Genomic DNA, 14,156 nt, shown 5'->3' with positions numbered 1-14,156 from the left:
ATACTTCCTTCATCCCTGTGATCGACTTGCTTCGGCCCTTTTCGAAGCTAGCGCGGTTCTAAACCGGATGTCCTTTATCCTTTCCTGGTCGTCACGTCACCCGCCCGTGACGCCCACTCTCGCCATTGGACTAGTTGATACAAGTGCTTCAGACGCAATCACGCAGAAGCGTTCCCAAAGCGTCATTGACGCATCGTCTCGTTCCCTTCTCAGGGAACTAGGGTTACAGTCGTAACCTGAGACGTTTTCAAGTGTAAATACTATACAAAACACTTATTGTTTCTTTGTGGTTAAATTGTATTTGTTTAACATCATATAAGTAAACGACTGACTTGTTAGAAGTTTAAATAATGTAAATCGAGGGTACAATATTGTGAATTGGCTGCAAAATTGACAATTTTATCATTATTATTACCGAACAGAACGAGCTAATGCCTGCCAGCTAGTTAACACTGTTTTATTTAAACAACGACGTTGTTTCTCAGTTAAATGATAGTTACAAAACTTTTATTTTTTATTTTACAGCGATTTTATTTCTCCTTTACCAGTGTTGATATGTAATATGTGTTGGCTACGTAGCAAGCTACTGTTATCAAGTGTACCTCAACTTGTCAATGTAACATTAATATAATAATATAGATTGCATGGTTCATCACTAATGTTAAATTCTGTGTTGATTTTGCAGGGGCTGATGAACACACCTGTGTTCTTGTAGAGTGGAGAGTGGCTAATGAAAGAGAGGAAAGAAAAGAAAGAGCGACGAGAGCATGAGGAGAGACGAGAACAGGAGGCCAGAGAGAGGAAAGATTCCCTCAGCTTATAGAAATAATTGCTAAAAAAAATAAAATAAAGAAAACAAATGTTACACACTCTCTTTCCATTTATTTGTTAGTAAGTTCATCTTGTCATTCTGTTTTAGCAAGTTTTATTACAAAACACTTAATTCCCAGGGATTTACAGTAGTTAGATTGTCAGTTGTAAAGTGTTTAATATGTGGCATTGAGTAATTAATATTTTTAAAGGGTGTTGTGTGTGCACTTATTTTGTGGCAGATTCCAGATGGTTTTTGAAACTAGCAAATTGCAGGTATATCTGAAAAATATGAGTGCCGCACTATAGAGAAATACCCACACACTCCAGACACCTTTAAAATGTATTTGCTTTATTTTCGTATATTATTTAACTTTTAAATGGATACAGAATACAAAGCTTAAAACAAAATCACAACACTTTGGCACAAAGTAGTATAATAGAGCTTAAAGCACCACCAAAAGCAAAAGTTTTAAAACGTCGTCTTGAGGGAAGAAAGTGAACGTCAGCAGCTTCAGTAAGGTTACCTTCACAGGTTTCTAAAAGATCTAAAGGGACTTTCTTACTAACAATCTCATTTGTAGGGCATCACTTTAAAATAATTCAAAATCTGTTTCTTTAAAAGCATGTGTACAAGATAGTAATTTTGGGATTTCCACTTGAATTTTTCCTACCCAAATTTAAAGTAAATAATTTGTAAAAATTTGTGTGTGCGTGTGTGTGTATATATATATATATATATATATATATATACACACACACACACACACACACATATATGAATACTTAAGATGTAAAAGCCTCTAAGTGCCATCTGATATTTTCTTCTAGTTTGATCATTTTTATCAAGCTTGTATGTTTATGTTCAGTTATTTCACTTTAATGGCAATGAAAAGGACCTATTAATTGTCATTAAAGTGAAATTACTGAACCTAAATATACAAGCTTGATAAAAATGCTCATTTTTTCTTTTACATCTGAAGTCTTCATGTATACACATATATATGAATGTGTGTGTGTATGTGTGTGTATTGTATCTAACCTCAGTGTGTTACCCTACATGTATATTGTGGCGAGGGGGGGCGTGGTTTTGCGGAGTCTGTAGCGGGAGAGAGAGGACGGAGCAGAGCGGAGCGTAAGTAGGTCAAGTGCAGATGATGAACACCTGTGTCTGATTTCAGTAATTGGCGTGGAGAGACCGGATATAAGCCGGAGCGCGAGAGAGAGAGAGAGAGAGACGAGCTGGGACCTCGTGGTGTGCTGCTGAGAACCGAACCAATCACCAAGAGAACTCTGAGTTTTTGTATTTGTTATTGCTGTGCATGTGCACGGTGAACGCGCTTTGTGCGCACCTTTTTGTTTATTTCTAAAGAAACGTGAATAAAACGAGAGTCCCAGCTCAAGCCGACCCCTGTCTTCTTCCTTCCTTGTTAATACTGAACTGAACCTCATCACACTGGTGCCGAAACCCGGGAAGGAAGAAGATCGCCGCCGCCATGCAGTCCCCGCCGGGTACACCATTTGCGGACATCATCCAGTCACTCGCCGGTCTTCACCAAGAACAACACCAACATCTGCTGACGATCAAGGAGGAGCAAGATAAACGCTTTGAGGCGCTCCTCCGATCCCAGCATGAAGACCGCGAGTTGTTCCGGAGCTGGGTAGACCGGGAGGTTCGGGCCATCTCCTCCTCTAAGGACAGTACATCTCCTCTGCCGCTCAACAAGATGGGACCTCATGATGATCCGGAGGCCTTTTTGGACTTATTCGAAAAATCGGCAGAGGATCGGGGATGGCCCACTGAGGACTGGCCAATGCGGCTTATACCTCTACTGTCAGGAGAAGCGCAGATAGCCGCCCACCAGCTGCCAGTCCAAAACCTCCTGGTCTACCGGGACCTCAAGCGTGCCATCCTCCAGCGGGTCGGTCGGACACCGGAGCAACATCGCCAGCGGTTCAGGACCCTGACCCTGGAAGAGTCCGGCCGACCCTTCGTGATGGCACAGCAGCTCCGGGACTCCTGCCGCAAATGGTTGATGGCCGACAGAAGCGACGTCGAGGATGTGATCGATCGTGTGGTACTGGAGCAGTTCGTGGCCAGGCTGCCAAGGAAAACTGCGCAGTGGGTCCAGTGCCACCGCCCGACGTCGCTGAACCAGGCCATCCAGCTGGCGGAGGACCAAATGGTGGCGTGCCCAGGGGTCGGCGAACCCTTACCATCTGCATCTCTCTCTCTCTCTCTCTCTCCCCCTCCCCTCTCTCTCTCCAAACCTGTTCCCCTTCCTAGGTCCCGTGGAGGGCTCCCGCCGAAGCCAGCGCCCAGGTGGAGAACGGGTTACTCAGCGGAGCCAACAGCTGCACCCAGGGCTCCTCCCAGGGGAGGGAGTTCGACCACGGGATTCTTCACACCACCAACTCCACCACCGCTCTCTCCACGCCAATCGCTTGAACCGCTTCCTGCCGCCAGGGCGGCGGTAAAGTCTGGGCCGGCCTGTTGGTGCTGTGGGGACCCAGGACATTTTATTGACAGATGTCCAGTGATGGAGGTGGGGACATTGATCCGGGTCCCCGACGCGCCACAGGCTGCCCTCGATCAAGCTGGCCTATACCAAATACCAGTGAGTATCAAGGGGGGTACATATCAGGCTCTGGTGGATTCAGGATGTAACCAATCCTCCATCCATCAAAGTCTGATTCAACCTAGGGCATTGGATAATAGCCGCATGGTTAAGGTTCGGTGTGTGCACGGGGAAGTGGTGAATTATCCTATTTTGCCTGTGGATATTCAATTCAGGGGAGAAAAGCATAGAATAGAGGTGGCAGTTAATCCGCACCTCCGGCATCCGATAATTTTGGGTACTAATTGGCCCTCATTCAATAAATTATTGGGATATTTATGTTCGGATGCCTCTTGGGGGAAAAGAGAGAAGAGTAGAATAGCGGTTGCACAGTTGGGAGAAGCTGAACTGGAACCTCCGGAGCCTGTTTCAGGGGAACAGAGTGCTCTGGAGCGAAACATCATCCCTGAGCATGATGATTTTCCCCTGGAACAGTCACGGGATGAAACGCTGAAAAATGCCTTTGATCAGGTTCGTTCTATCGACGGTCAGCTTCTTCATCCTGAACAACCGCTCTCCTATCCTTATTTTTCAATTTTAAAAGATAAGTTGTATCGGGTGACCCAAGACGCCCAGACAAAGCAAGATACAACCCAGTTACTGATACCTAGAAGCCGTCGGGAAATGCTTTTCCAGGCGGCTCATTGTAATCCAATGGCCGGGCATTTAGGACAAACGGCTACACTAAACCGTCTCATGGCCCGGTTTTTTTGGCCGGGCATTCACGAGAACGTGCGCAGGTGGTGCGCGTCTTGTCGTGAATGTCAGTTGGTGAATCCACCGGCCACCCCAAAAGCACCATTGTGCCCCCTACCATTAATGCAGGTCCCCTTCGAACGAATTGGTATGGACCTCATCGGGCCATTAGAACGGTCAGCGCGAGGACACCGCTTTGCATTAGTTCTGGTGGATTATGCAACGCGATATCCTGAAGCAGTGCCTCTCCGCACTATTTCTGCTAAGAGTGTGGCGAGCGCACTGTTTCAATTAATCTCCCGGGTGGGGATTCCGAAAAGAAATTCTCACCGATCAGGGCACGGCGTTTATGTCACGTACTATTCGCGAGCTTTATGAATTGTTGGGCATTAAATCGATTCGAACAAGTGTCTATCACCCACAGACAGACGGGCTGGTCGAACGGTTTAACCGCACGTTAAAATCCATGATTCGTAAGTTCGTACATGAAGACGCCAAAAATTGGGATAAGTGGTTAGAACCCCTCTTGTTCGCTGTACGGGAGGTCCCGCAAGCCTCCACGGGGTTTTCCCCCTTCGAGCTTCTCTATGGTCGTCAGCCCCGTGGGGTGTTAGATGTCCTTAGATAGACTTGGGAGGACGGACCTTCTAATAGCAAAAATGAAATTCAATATGTCATGGACCTGAGAACAAAACTCCACACTTTGGGGCGGCTATCAATGGAGAATTTGTTACAGGCACAGGACAAGCAGAGTCGGTTGTACAACAGGGGGGCTAGACTACGTCAATTCGCACCGGGAGATAAAGTGCTTGTATTACTCCCTACTTCTAGTTCAAAATTACTCGCGAAGTGGCAAGGACCCTTCAAGGTTACACGGTGAGTTGGTGATCTCAACTATGAGGTAGCTCGAACGGATAGGGGTAGAGCACATCAAATATATCACCTCAACCTGCTTAAAAAATGGTCTGAGGCGGAGTCAGTGATGCTGGCGACGGTAGTGAGTGGGGAGGAGGATCTCGGTCCAGAAGTGAGTTCAAAGTCCCAATCTCTCGCTCTGGCCCCTGGAGGAGACCACCTCTCACCCTCGCAGCTCACTGATATAAAATCAATACAAGCAGATTTTGCTGATGTTTTTTCACCCCTGCCTGGTCGAACGAATCTCATTCAGCACCATGTTGAGACTGAGCCGGGCGTGGTTGTTCGCAGCCGGCCGTATAGATTACCAGAACACAAGAAAAAAGTGGTTCAAAGTGAATTAGAAGCAATGCTAGAAATGGGGGTAATAGAAGAATCCAGCAGTGACTGGGCGAGCCCGATAGTTTTAGTTCCTAAAACGGACGGCTCAGTACGGTTCTGTGTGGATTACAGAAAGGTGAATGCTGTGTCGAAATTCGACGCATATCCAATGCCTAGGGTTGACGAATTGCTTGATCGACTAGGCACTGCTCGTTTTTATTCGACACTGGACTTAACTAAGGGTTATTGGCAGATCTCCTTGTCTCCCATGACCAAAGAAAAAACAGCTTTCACAACGCCGTTCGGATTACACCAATTTGTTACTCTTCCGTTCGGATTGTTCGGGGCTCCGGCCACCTTTCAGCGTCTGATGGACAGAATTCTCCGGCCGCATGCTGCATATGCCGCTGCATACCTGGATGATATCATCATTTATAGTGGTGATTGGCAGCGACATATGCAGCATTTGCGAGCTGTCCTGAAGACGCTGAGAAGAGCCGGGCTCACGGCCAATCCGAAGAAGTGTGCAACTGGGCGGGTGGAAGTAAGATATCTGGGTTTTCACTTGGGTCATGGACAGGTGCGACCACAAATTGACAAGACGGCAGCAGTTGCGACTTGTCCAAGACCCAAGACCAAAAAGGAGGTTAGACAGTTCCTGGGGCTGGCAGGTTATTATAGAAGGTTTGTACCTAATTTTTCGGACACTGCCAGCCCGCTGACTGATTTAACTAAAAAGGAAGCACCAGATAGGGTCCAGTGGACGGAGCAGTGTCAGCAGGCTTTCACCCAGATAAAGGCTGCTCTGTGTGGCGGTCCGCTCTTAAATGCTCCTGACTTTTCTCTCCCCTTTATCCTACAGACAGACACGTCGGACAGGGGGTTGGGCGCTGTCCTGTCCCAGGAGGTGGAGGGTGAAGAGCGGCCGGTGCTGTACATCAGTCGAAAGCTCTCTAAGAGAGAGACGGTGTACAGCACCATAGAGAAGGAGTGTTTGGCCATCAGATGGGCCGTTCTCACCCTCCGCTATTACCTCCTGGGGCGGGAGTTCACCCTCTGTTCGGACCATGCTCCCCTGCAGTAGCTCCACCGCATGAAGGATACCAACGCGCGGATCACTCGTTGGTATCTAGCTTTACAGCCTTTTAAGTTCCAGGTGATCCACAGGCCGGGTGTACAGATGGCTGTGGCTGACTTTCTCTCCAGGAGGAGGGGGGGGGGAGGCTGCAGACCGGATGGCTCCCCGGCCTGAGTCGGGCGGTGGGGGTATGTGGCGAGGGGGGCGTGGTTTTGCGGAGTCTGTAGCGGGAGAGAGAGGACGGAGCAGAGCGGAGCGTAAGTAGGTCAAGTGCAGATGATGAACACCTGTGTCTGATTTCAGTAATTGGCGTGGAGAGACCGGATATAAGCCGGAGCGCGACAGCGAGAGAGAGAGAGAGACGAGCTGGGACCTCGTGGTGTGCTGCTGAGAACCGAACCAATCACCAAGAGAACTCTGAGTTTTTGTATTTGTTATTGCTGTGCATGTGCACGGTGAACGCGCTTTGTGCGCACCTTTTTGTTTATTTCTAAAGAAACGTGAATAAAACGAGAGTCCCAGCTCAAGCCGACCCCTGTCTTCTTCCTTCCTTGTTAATACTGAACTGAACCTCATCACATATATATATATATACACACACACTGCTTGTGATATTGCATGAATGAATCAACAGAGATACACACATGCATACTATTGATTCATTCATGTTTATTCATTGATGGTAATATCACAAGCAAATACATTACTTTTTCCTTACCAAAAATCAACATCTGTCATTGTTCACAGTTTTATGTGTGTGTGTTTTTTTTTTTTTTTTTTTTTTTTAGGTAAAATGTATTGGCTAAATGATATTTAACTTATTTGAGAAATTACACAAAAGCTCTCGACAAAGGCGTGATCTGCGAGCAGCTGCCCGACGACTCCTCTGAATTGTGAGCACGAACAATGTAAAAACGCAGACGAAAGCGGAAAGAAGAACTAAAAACATTGCTCTAAGTTGGTGCAGTCAGTGGAATGGGCTCTTTAACTTTCCGCGCTGATGTGACCGCGCATGTTACGTGACAATACCAACATGGCGCATGTAGTACGTCCGGACTCCATTCATACTGCCCGTATTCATACTATATAGAGCGTACTTTTTTAACGGTCGCGAAGTACGTTCTAATTTAAATGTAGTACCTACTCCCATAGTACGCGATTTCGGACGCAGCTTTAGTCCATATAGGGAACACATGAAAAAGTGCCATAATCATGTGACATTCTGGGGATTTTTCAAAAGTGGGGTTGCAGCTTAATAGTTTAACTGACTGTTTAATTTTATTACTTTAAATTGTTCTGGCTCTGTGTGACTGAGGGAAAAAATGCTTAAAAAGTAATATAATAAATAAATGAGCAATACTCACGTCAGTGTGTTGAGTTGACAGTGTTTATCCTGCAGTAGAGCAGCGATCTGATTCACTCGTGTGTCTCCTAGTTTATGTCCACTCAGATTCAGCTCTCTCTGGAGTAACGGGTTTATACCCACAACTCTATTCACATACTGACAGGCTTCCTCAGCAGCAGGACTCACAAACCTGCAGAAGAGGCAATTCAGGTATCAACTAAATGTCCACTGCATTACAAAAAATGATTGATACGATAAAAAACGTAATTATTGTTTTGAAGACAAGCTTAGGGTTATTTATTTAGATGTCAAATTTTTCTTTAAACATTTAAATACACAAATAAATATATATTTAAAAGAAACTAGAGCAACACTCAGTCCTAAAGCAAACATAAGCATAAGAACAGAAAGGTCTCACAGAGCAGAAGGGCAAAAGCTCACTAGATCATGATTTTCAGTATGAATACAAAGTGTGAAATTAAGATCTTTCTGTCTTTAAAGCAGGAGGAGTGAGAAACGTCAGCACAGAGAAAACTGGCTTGTGAAACTGCATGTTTGAGAACATCTGGAGACTCATAGACCTGGTGCAGAGAGATGCAGTGAATCTGGGCTTGATGGAAAACTATTATTGTTAATTATTAAGGTATACTCCTGAATGTCAGCACACATATACTGACCCATAATGTCTATTTGACCTGTATCTCGTATCACAACTAAACTGTGTTGACGGTTATCATCATCATGACAGAACCTGCAGCATCTGATCTGATCTTGATCATTTTGATGCAACAAATTGTACAGCTTATTATATAACTAAAATAATATATTAGTTATGAATATTTAGCCTGCATATAGCTAATTTAGTTAATTATTTGATCCCGTCTCACCTCAGTGTCTTCAGTTGACAGTCTGGATCCTGCAGTAAATCATTGAGCTGCTTCACTCCTGATTGTCCAGGATCATTTCCTGTGAGATCCAGCTCTATCAGGTGTGAAGGGTTTGATCTCAGAGCTAAAACCAGATCTTTATAACCTTCTTCTGTCACACTGCAGTTAGAGAGTCTAGAACAGAGAGGAAAACACTCAGCTGATTAATCAGTTAAACCTGAACAATATAAATCCTTAAACTGAATTTAATTTTATTCTTCATACAAATGTATTGAAAGTCAGTTGCAAAAACTGACAATTTAATATGGAGGCAAACAAAAGGCTCAGTGAACTTTAATATGTTAGACATCAACATCCCTTTCAAGATTGCAATTAACTAAAACTGTACAACTCTGAAAGTCTATGATCGGAAAATGGTCGGAAAATTTGAAAATTAAAGTTTGGGAATGGCCCAATAAAGTCCAGACTTCAATTCCATTAAAATGCTGTGGAAGGACTTGAAACACAGCTCATGTTGGAAAGCCTACAAATGTCACTGAGCTGAAGCAGCTTTGCAAGGATGAGTGAGACCAGGGGCGCAACTACCCAGTGTCAGAGGGGTATGAAGCAACAAATTTGGCGAACAATTTAACAATTCTTTGAGTGGTGGAGTTGAAACGGGTTACATGCTTATTTCACAGATAAGAATACAATTTTAATTTGATTCAATGGTTATTTAAAGTTTTACTTGGCTTTTTCAGCCACACTTCAGAGAACTTTAGAGCGTTAATGTCTGTTAACATGAATATTTGAAAGCCTCCAAGCACAGACATCACACTTTAAATTAGGGCTGCACGATATTGGGAAAAAATTACATTGCGATATTTTTAAAAAACCCAGAAAGTGCACTGCAGGGCTCTAGAGTGCGTATGCGACCAAAGTGCACTGCAGGGCTCTAGAGTGCATATGCGACCAAATTTTGTAAGTGTGCGACTAACATTTTTCCTAGGTCGCACCGGTGCACCTAACGTCCTCGCATCCGCTGCCTCTCCACGAACGTTTGTTGGCGTTTGTTCTCCTTTGACGGAACTCACCCTCTTCTCTCACGCGGTGCCACAGCTCGCACAACACGACAGCCCTGCTTAATGAGTGACGACGGAGGACAGAATTAAACATTCAAACGTAGCCTGGTTACACTTAAGGTCTGTTATATTAGTCTGATTTTATTTAAAATTTCGGCTTCCAAAGATTATAAAAAATAATATATTGAGGTAAAACCATTAAACACTATCTAACTACGCGCAACTTCTTCCCTTCGCAGCATTACGCTGTCATTTCTCCCTAAAACACAGAATCAGAATCAGATCGGTGATTGTTGTAAATGCAGTCTAGCTACTGTTGCTAAATTGCGGGACGCGTTTAATAATTGAAAGAGCTATTAAAAACACAAAAATCTGCGCAAGAGATGTTGTTCGCATGGCGGCGCGCGCTCCGAAAAAGTCCGAGACAAGCAAGTTATACTTTCGGTTTCATGTGCAGATTGTGCGCGTCTAAACGATCAATTGTACACAAAAGCGTGTCAAAATTACCCGCTTTGAGATTCACTAAAAACAGTTTATGTCTTAAATGGACGTAGTTATGGAAATAGTTGGGAGAATATGGTGCATCAGTAGCCTATTAGATCTGCACCCGGTCTTAAAGGGGCTGCAGTCTAATAAACATGCTGACGATTGCGCCATTACTGCAAATCAAACAACAAGAGAAAAATCACTCACAGCTCTCGAAAGAATAACTTCAGCTTTAATAAGCATGAATCTATTTATGATACATTTTACAGTGTTATTTTACATTTTACATTTTATTACTTTATTAGATTTCTTTTTAGACCATGCCTGAACAGTAGTAGGCCTTCCTGAAATTAAAGCACTGTGTAGGCCTATATAAAGTGTATCTTTGTTTAATTGTTTATCTTTTGTTTATCTATTGTTTATCTTTGTTTATTATATATAAAACAAAAAGAACCATAAGAATACTGTATCGATAAGCAGTATCGGTAAGAGTAGGAATACCGTTAATAATTGTGCTTCAAAAAATAAATAAAAGTTTTTGCCTACACCTTCTTGTTTAAATTCATTTACATAATATATATGAATGTGTATAGAGCGTGATAAAAAGGTGACCTTAAAATTGTGGCGTTAAAGGTGATACATCCGAGGAAAAATTTGGGTGCACCCAAATTTTGTGCTGGTGCACCTAAATAAAAAAGTTAGGCGCACCAGTGCAACCAAGGCAAAAAGTTAGTCTGGAGCCCTGCACTGCTATAAACACTGAAACATAAGCCCTGCTGTCTTCAAATAAATAAACTTCAGTCACACTGTAATCGCTGTACAGTATAATGATACTAACTGTAGTTTCTCCAGCTTGAGTTGTGGGTTCATCAGTAGATCACTGAGGTTTTTCACTCCAGAGTCTCCTAGTGTATTCCCGCTCAGGTCCAGCTCTCTCAGGTGTGACGGGTTTGATTTCAGAGCTGAAGTCAGGATGAGACTCTGTTTCTCTGTAATTCTGCATCCACACAGACTGAAGACAGAAAGAGAAAATGACTCAGATCTATGATGATCAACTAACGTGTTAATCTTCATCCAGCAGACTTTTGCTGACAAATAAACAGGGATATCAAGGTAAAGGTAACATGGAGAAAGACTACACATTGTTCATTTAAATATACTACCAACACTGTAACAATACAAAGGTTGAAATTGTTGATGTATTCATGTTTACACATTAATTTCATTTCATTTTTAAAGGGTCATGAAACCCCAAAACACATTTTTTGATGACGTGACCTGATGTAATACGTGATGATGTAATACGTGGCACATCTCAGAGATGGTACAAGACGGGCATTTGTGGTTAAAAAGTATATATATATATATATACCCCCTTTTTTTGAATATGTTGGGAAGTTGACCTTCCCAGACAATCCTGAGTAAACTTAGTGTCCCACGTTTTTTGCTGCAAATGACTGGGCAGTAGTTCTTGGACCGTCACTCACAGCTATTAGTTAATGGTTGTTGTTTTTGTTTTTCCTTCATTGTTACTATGTTGTTTGTCGTTTATTTTTGTTGATTCTTGGTGTTTATGTTTTGTATTTTTTTTTTCTTTGTATGTGAAGGGGAACTTTGTTTGTTCTTATTTCATGTTCAAAATTTAATAAAGAGATTGATAAAAAAAGTATATACTGTATATATATAAACCAAAATACAGCGAATAGTCTTCTTGGCGCGCCTACTTTTGAAAGTCAACATTTAGATTATGTGAACTAAGTTAAATGCATTGTAAAGGCCTAGGTCACTCTGGAATAAATCACAACGTGTTTCATGATAAAAACGTGACTTTAGTTTACAGTCCGGAAAATACAGTAGGTTATAGTAAATTATTTCACGGACCCCCTGGCACTTGAGAACTGAAAGCCTCATAAGAAAGCCCTGTCGAGGCTCTTCCCCGGTGCGGGTCGTGTCGAGCCATTAGTCTGGGTGTTTGATGAGAAAAAGATGAAATGTAGTAGTTGCAATAAACGCGTTCAGAATCCGTACAACTGCAGCAGCGGAGGACTTTTATTCTGCTGAGCGGAGCTGAGGAAGAACTGATGACGGGACAGTTTGATCTTCGGCTGACAAATCAGAGGAAAGGAGCGTTTCATTCCCGCCTACGTGTAGAAATCAAATATTCAAGCTGTTTATAAATGTTTCTACCTGAGAACGAAAAGTGAAAAATCAAGCTGAATACTTGTTTTTAGTTTGTTTGAAAAAATAAAAAGACGAAAAAGGAAGTGAATCCGTGTATCATTCGTTCAGTCGTTTTTTTATTTAATATTGAAAGTAGAAAAATGAGAAAACAGTTCTCAGTACGGGTTGTGTCGAGCCATGTTAGTCTGGTTATTTGATGAAAAAAAAAGATGAAATGTAGTTGCAATAAACGCGTTAAGAATCACAACGCGAGGACTCTTATTCTGCAGTGCAGAACTGAGGAAGAACTGATGACGGGACAGTTTGATCTTCGGCTGACAAATCAAAGGAAAGGGGCGTTTCATTCCCGCCCACGTGTAAAATTCGAATATTCCAGCTGTTTATACATTTTTCTACCTCAGAACGAAAAACGAAAAATCAAGCTGAATTCTTGTTTTTCGTTGTTTTGGAAAAAATGAAAATCGAAAATCAAAAAACGAATGAACACACGAATCCGTGTATCATCTGATCATTTCATTTCCTGTTTGGAATGGAATAACGAGAAATGAAAAGACGGATCGTTTATTCTGTGTTTCTTTTAGTTTAATAAACGGAAAATTACATTTCGGCTCGATTTCAAATTTTTTGTTTGTGGTTTACAAATCGGTTTATGGCTTTGATATTGCGTTTGCACATGTGGGCGGCGCTGAAACGCCCCTTTCATCTGATTGGTCAAACCGCTTCGTCTTCAGTACAGCCAGAATAAGAGTCTGTACGGCACACTCACATCCCACTTTAACCCCCTGTGAGCAATAGGGGAAACCCAGAAAGTGCACTGCTATAAACAATGAAACATAAGCCCTGCTGTCTTCAAATAAATAAACTTCAGTCACACTGTAATTGCTGTACAGTATAATGATACTAACTGTAGTTCCTCCAGCTTGAGTTGTGGGTTCATCAGTAGATCACTGAGGTTTTTCACTCCTGAGTCTCCTAGTGTATTCCAGCTCAGGTCCAGCTCTCTCAGGTGTGACGGGTTTGATTTCAGAGCTGAAGTCAGGATGAGACTCTGTTTCTCTGTAATACTGCAGTTCCACAGACTGAAGACAGAAAGAGAAAATGACTCAGATCTATGATGATCAACTAACGTGTTCATCTTCATCCAGCAGACTTTTGCTGACAAATAAACAGGGATATCAAGGTAAAGGTAACATGGAGAAAGACTACACATTGTTCATTTAAATATACTACCAACACTGTAACAATAGGGACGTCCCGCGTGACGTCACGCCATTTGGAGCAGCCATCTTGACGGAATAGAAAATGCTAAACTGCTGGTGAATACAGCTCGTCGCGAAATATTCATCTATTCTTCTATCATGCCCGAGCGATGCTGTGATACCGACTGCTAAGCTTGTGTATGCTTTTAATGAAGCTCCGGTGTAGCGTGATGGGAAGTGAATAAGGTAGCAGTAGCTGTAAATGTCACCGAACTCAATGTCAGGAAGTTTTTCTACACATTTAATGCCTGTAAAAAGAACTTGTGATGCTTCATATGGATGTATGATTCCTAATTCCTTTATTTTCCTCTTGTATATTTCTTTTTGTGATGACATGACGTGGGGAGTTAGCTGACGGCCGCTGTGCTAATAATAGATAGTGGTCAGTCTTCGTCTAAACTAGGGATGGGACGATACACTTAAACTCACGATACGATGCACCTCGATATGCCAGGGTCACGATACGATACGTCACGATACAATATCAAAAAAGAAAAAA

At 42.9% G+C, this 14,156-nt stretch overlaps 1 protein-coding gene across 1 annotated transcript in view; it reads right to left on the bottom strand.

The window, feature by feature from the left end:
• LOC311305800 (uncharacterized protein) overlaps positions 1 to 14,156 on the bottom strand; it is a 1,224,369-nt gene that overhangs the window by 736,232 nt on the left and 473,981 nt on the right. The window contains exons 13-16 of the mRNA XM_084433678.1: positions 13,304 to 13,477; positions 11,056 to 11,229; positions 8,671 to 8,844; positions 7,803 to 7,973 (exon numbers count right to left, since the gene is read on the bottom strand). Coding sequence (XP_084289804.1) covers positions 7,803 to 7,973; positions 8,671 to 8,844; positions 11,056 to 11,229; positions 13,304 to 13,477 — 693 coding nt within the window. The remainder of the gene's footprint in view (positions 1 to 7,802; positions 7,974 to 8,670; positions 8,845 to 11,055; positions 11,230 to 13,303; positions 13,478 to 14,156) is intronic.

The sequence above is a fragment of the Rutilus rutilus genome, assembly GCF_951802725.1.
Source record: "Rutilus rutilus genome assembly, chromosome: 1".
NCBI classification, from domain to species: Eukaryota; Metazoa; Chordata; class Actinopteri; order Cypriniformes; family Leuciscidae; genus Rutilus; species Rutilus rutilus.
The sequence above is the reverse complement of the archived record's forward strand: the minus strand, read 5'-3'. Positions and strand labels throughout refer to the sequence as shown.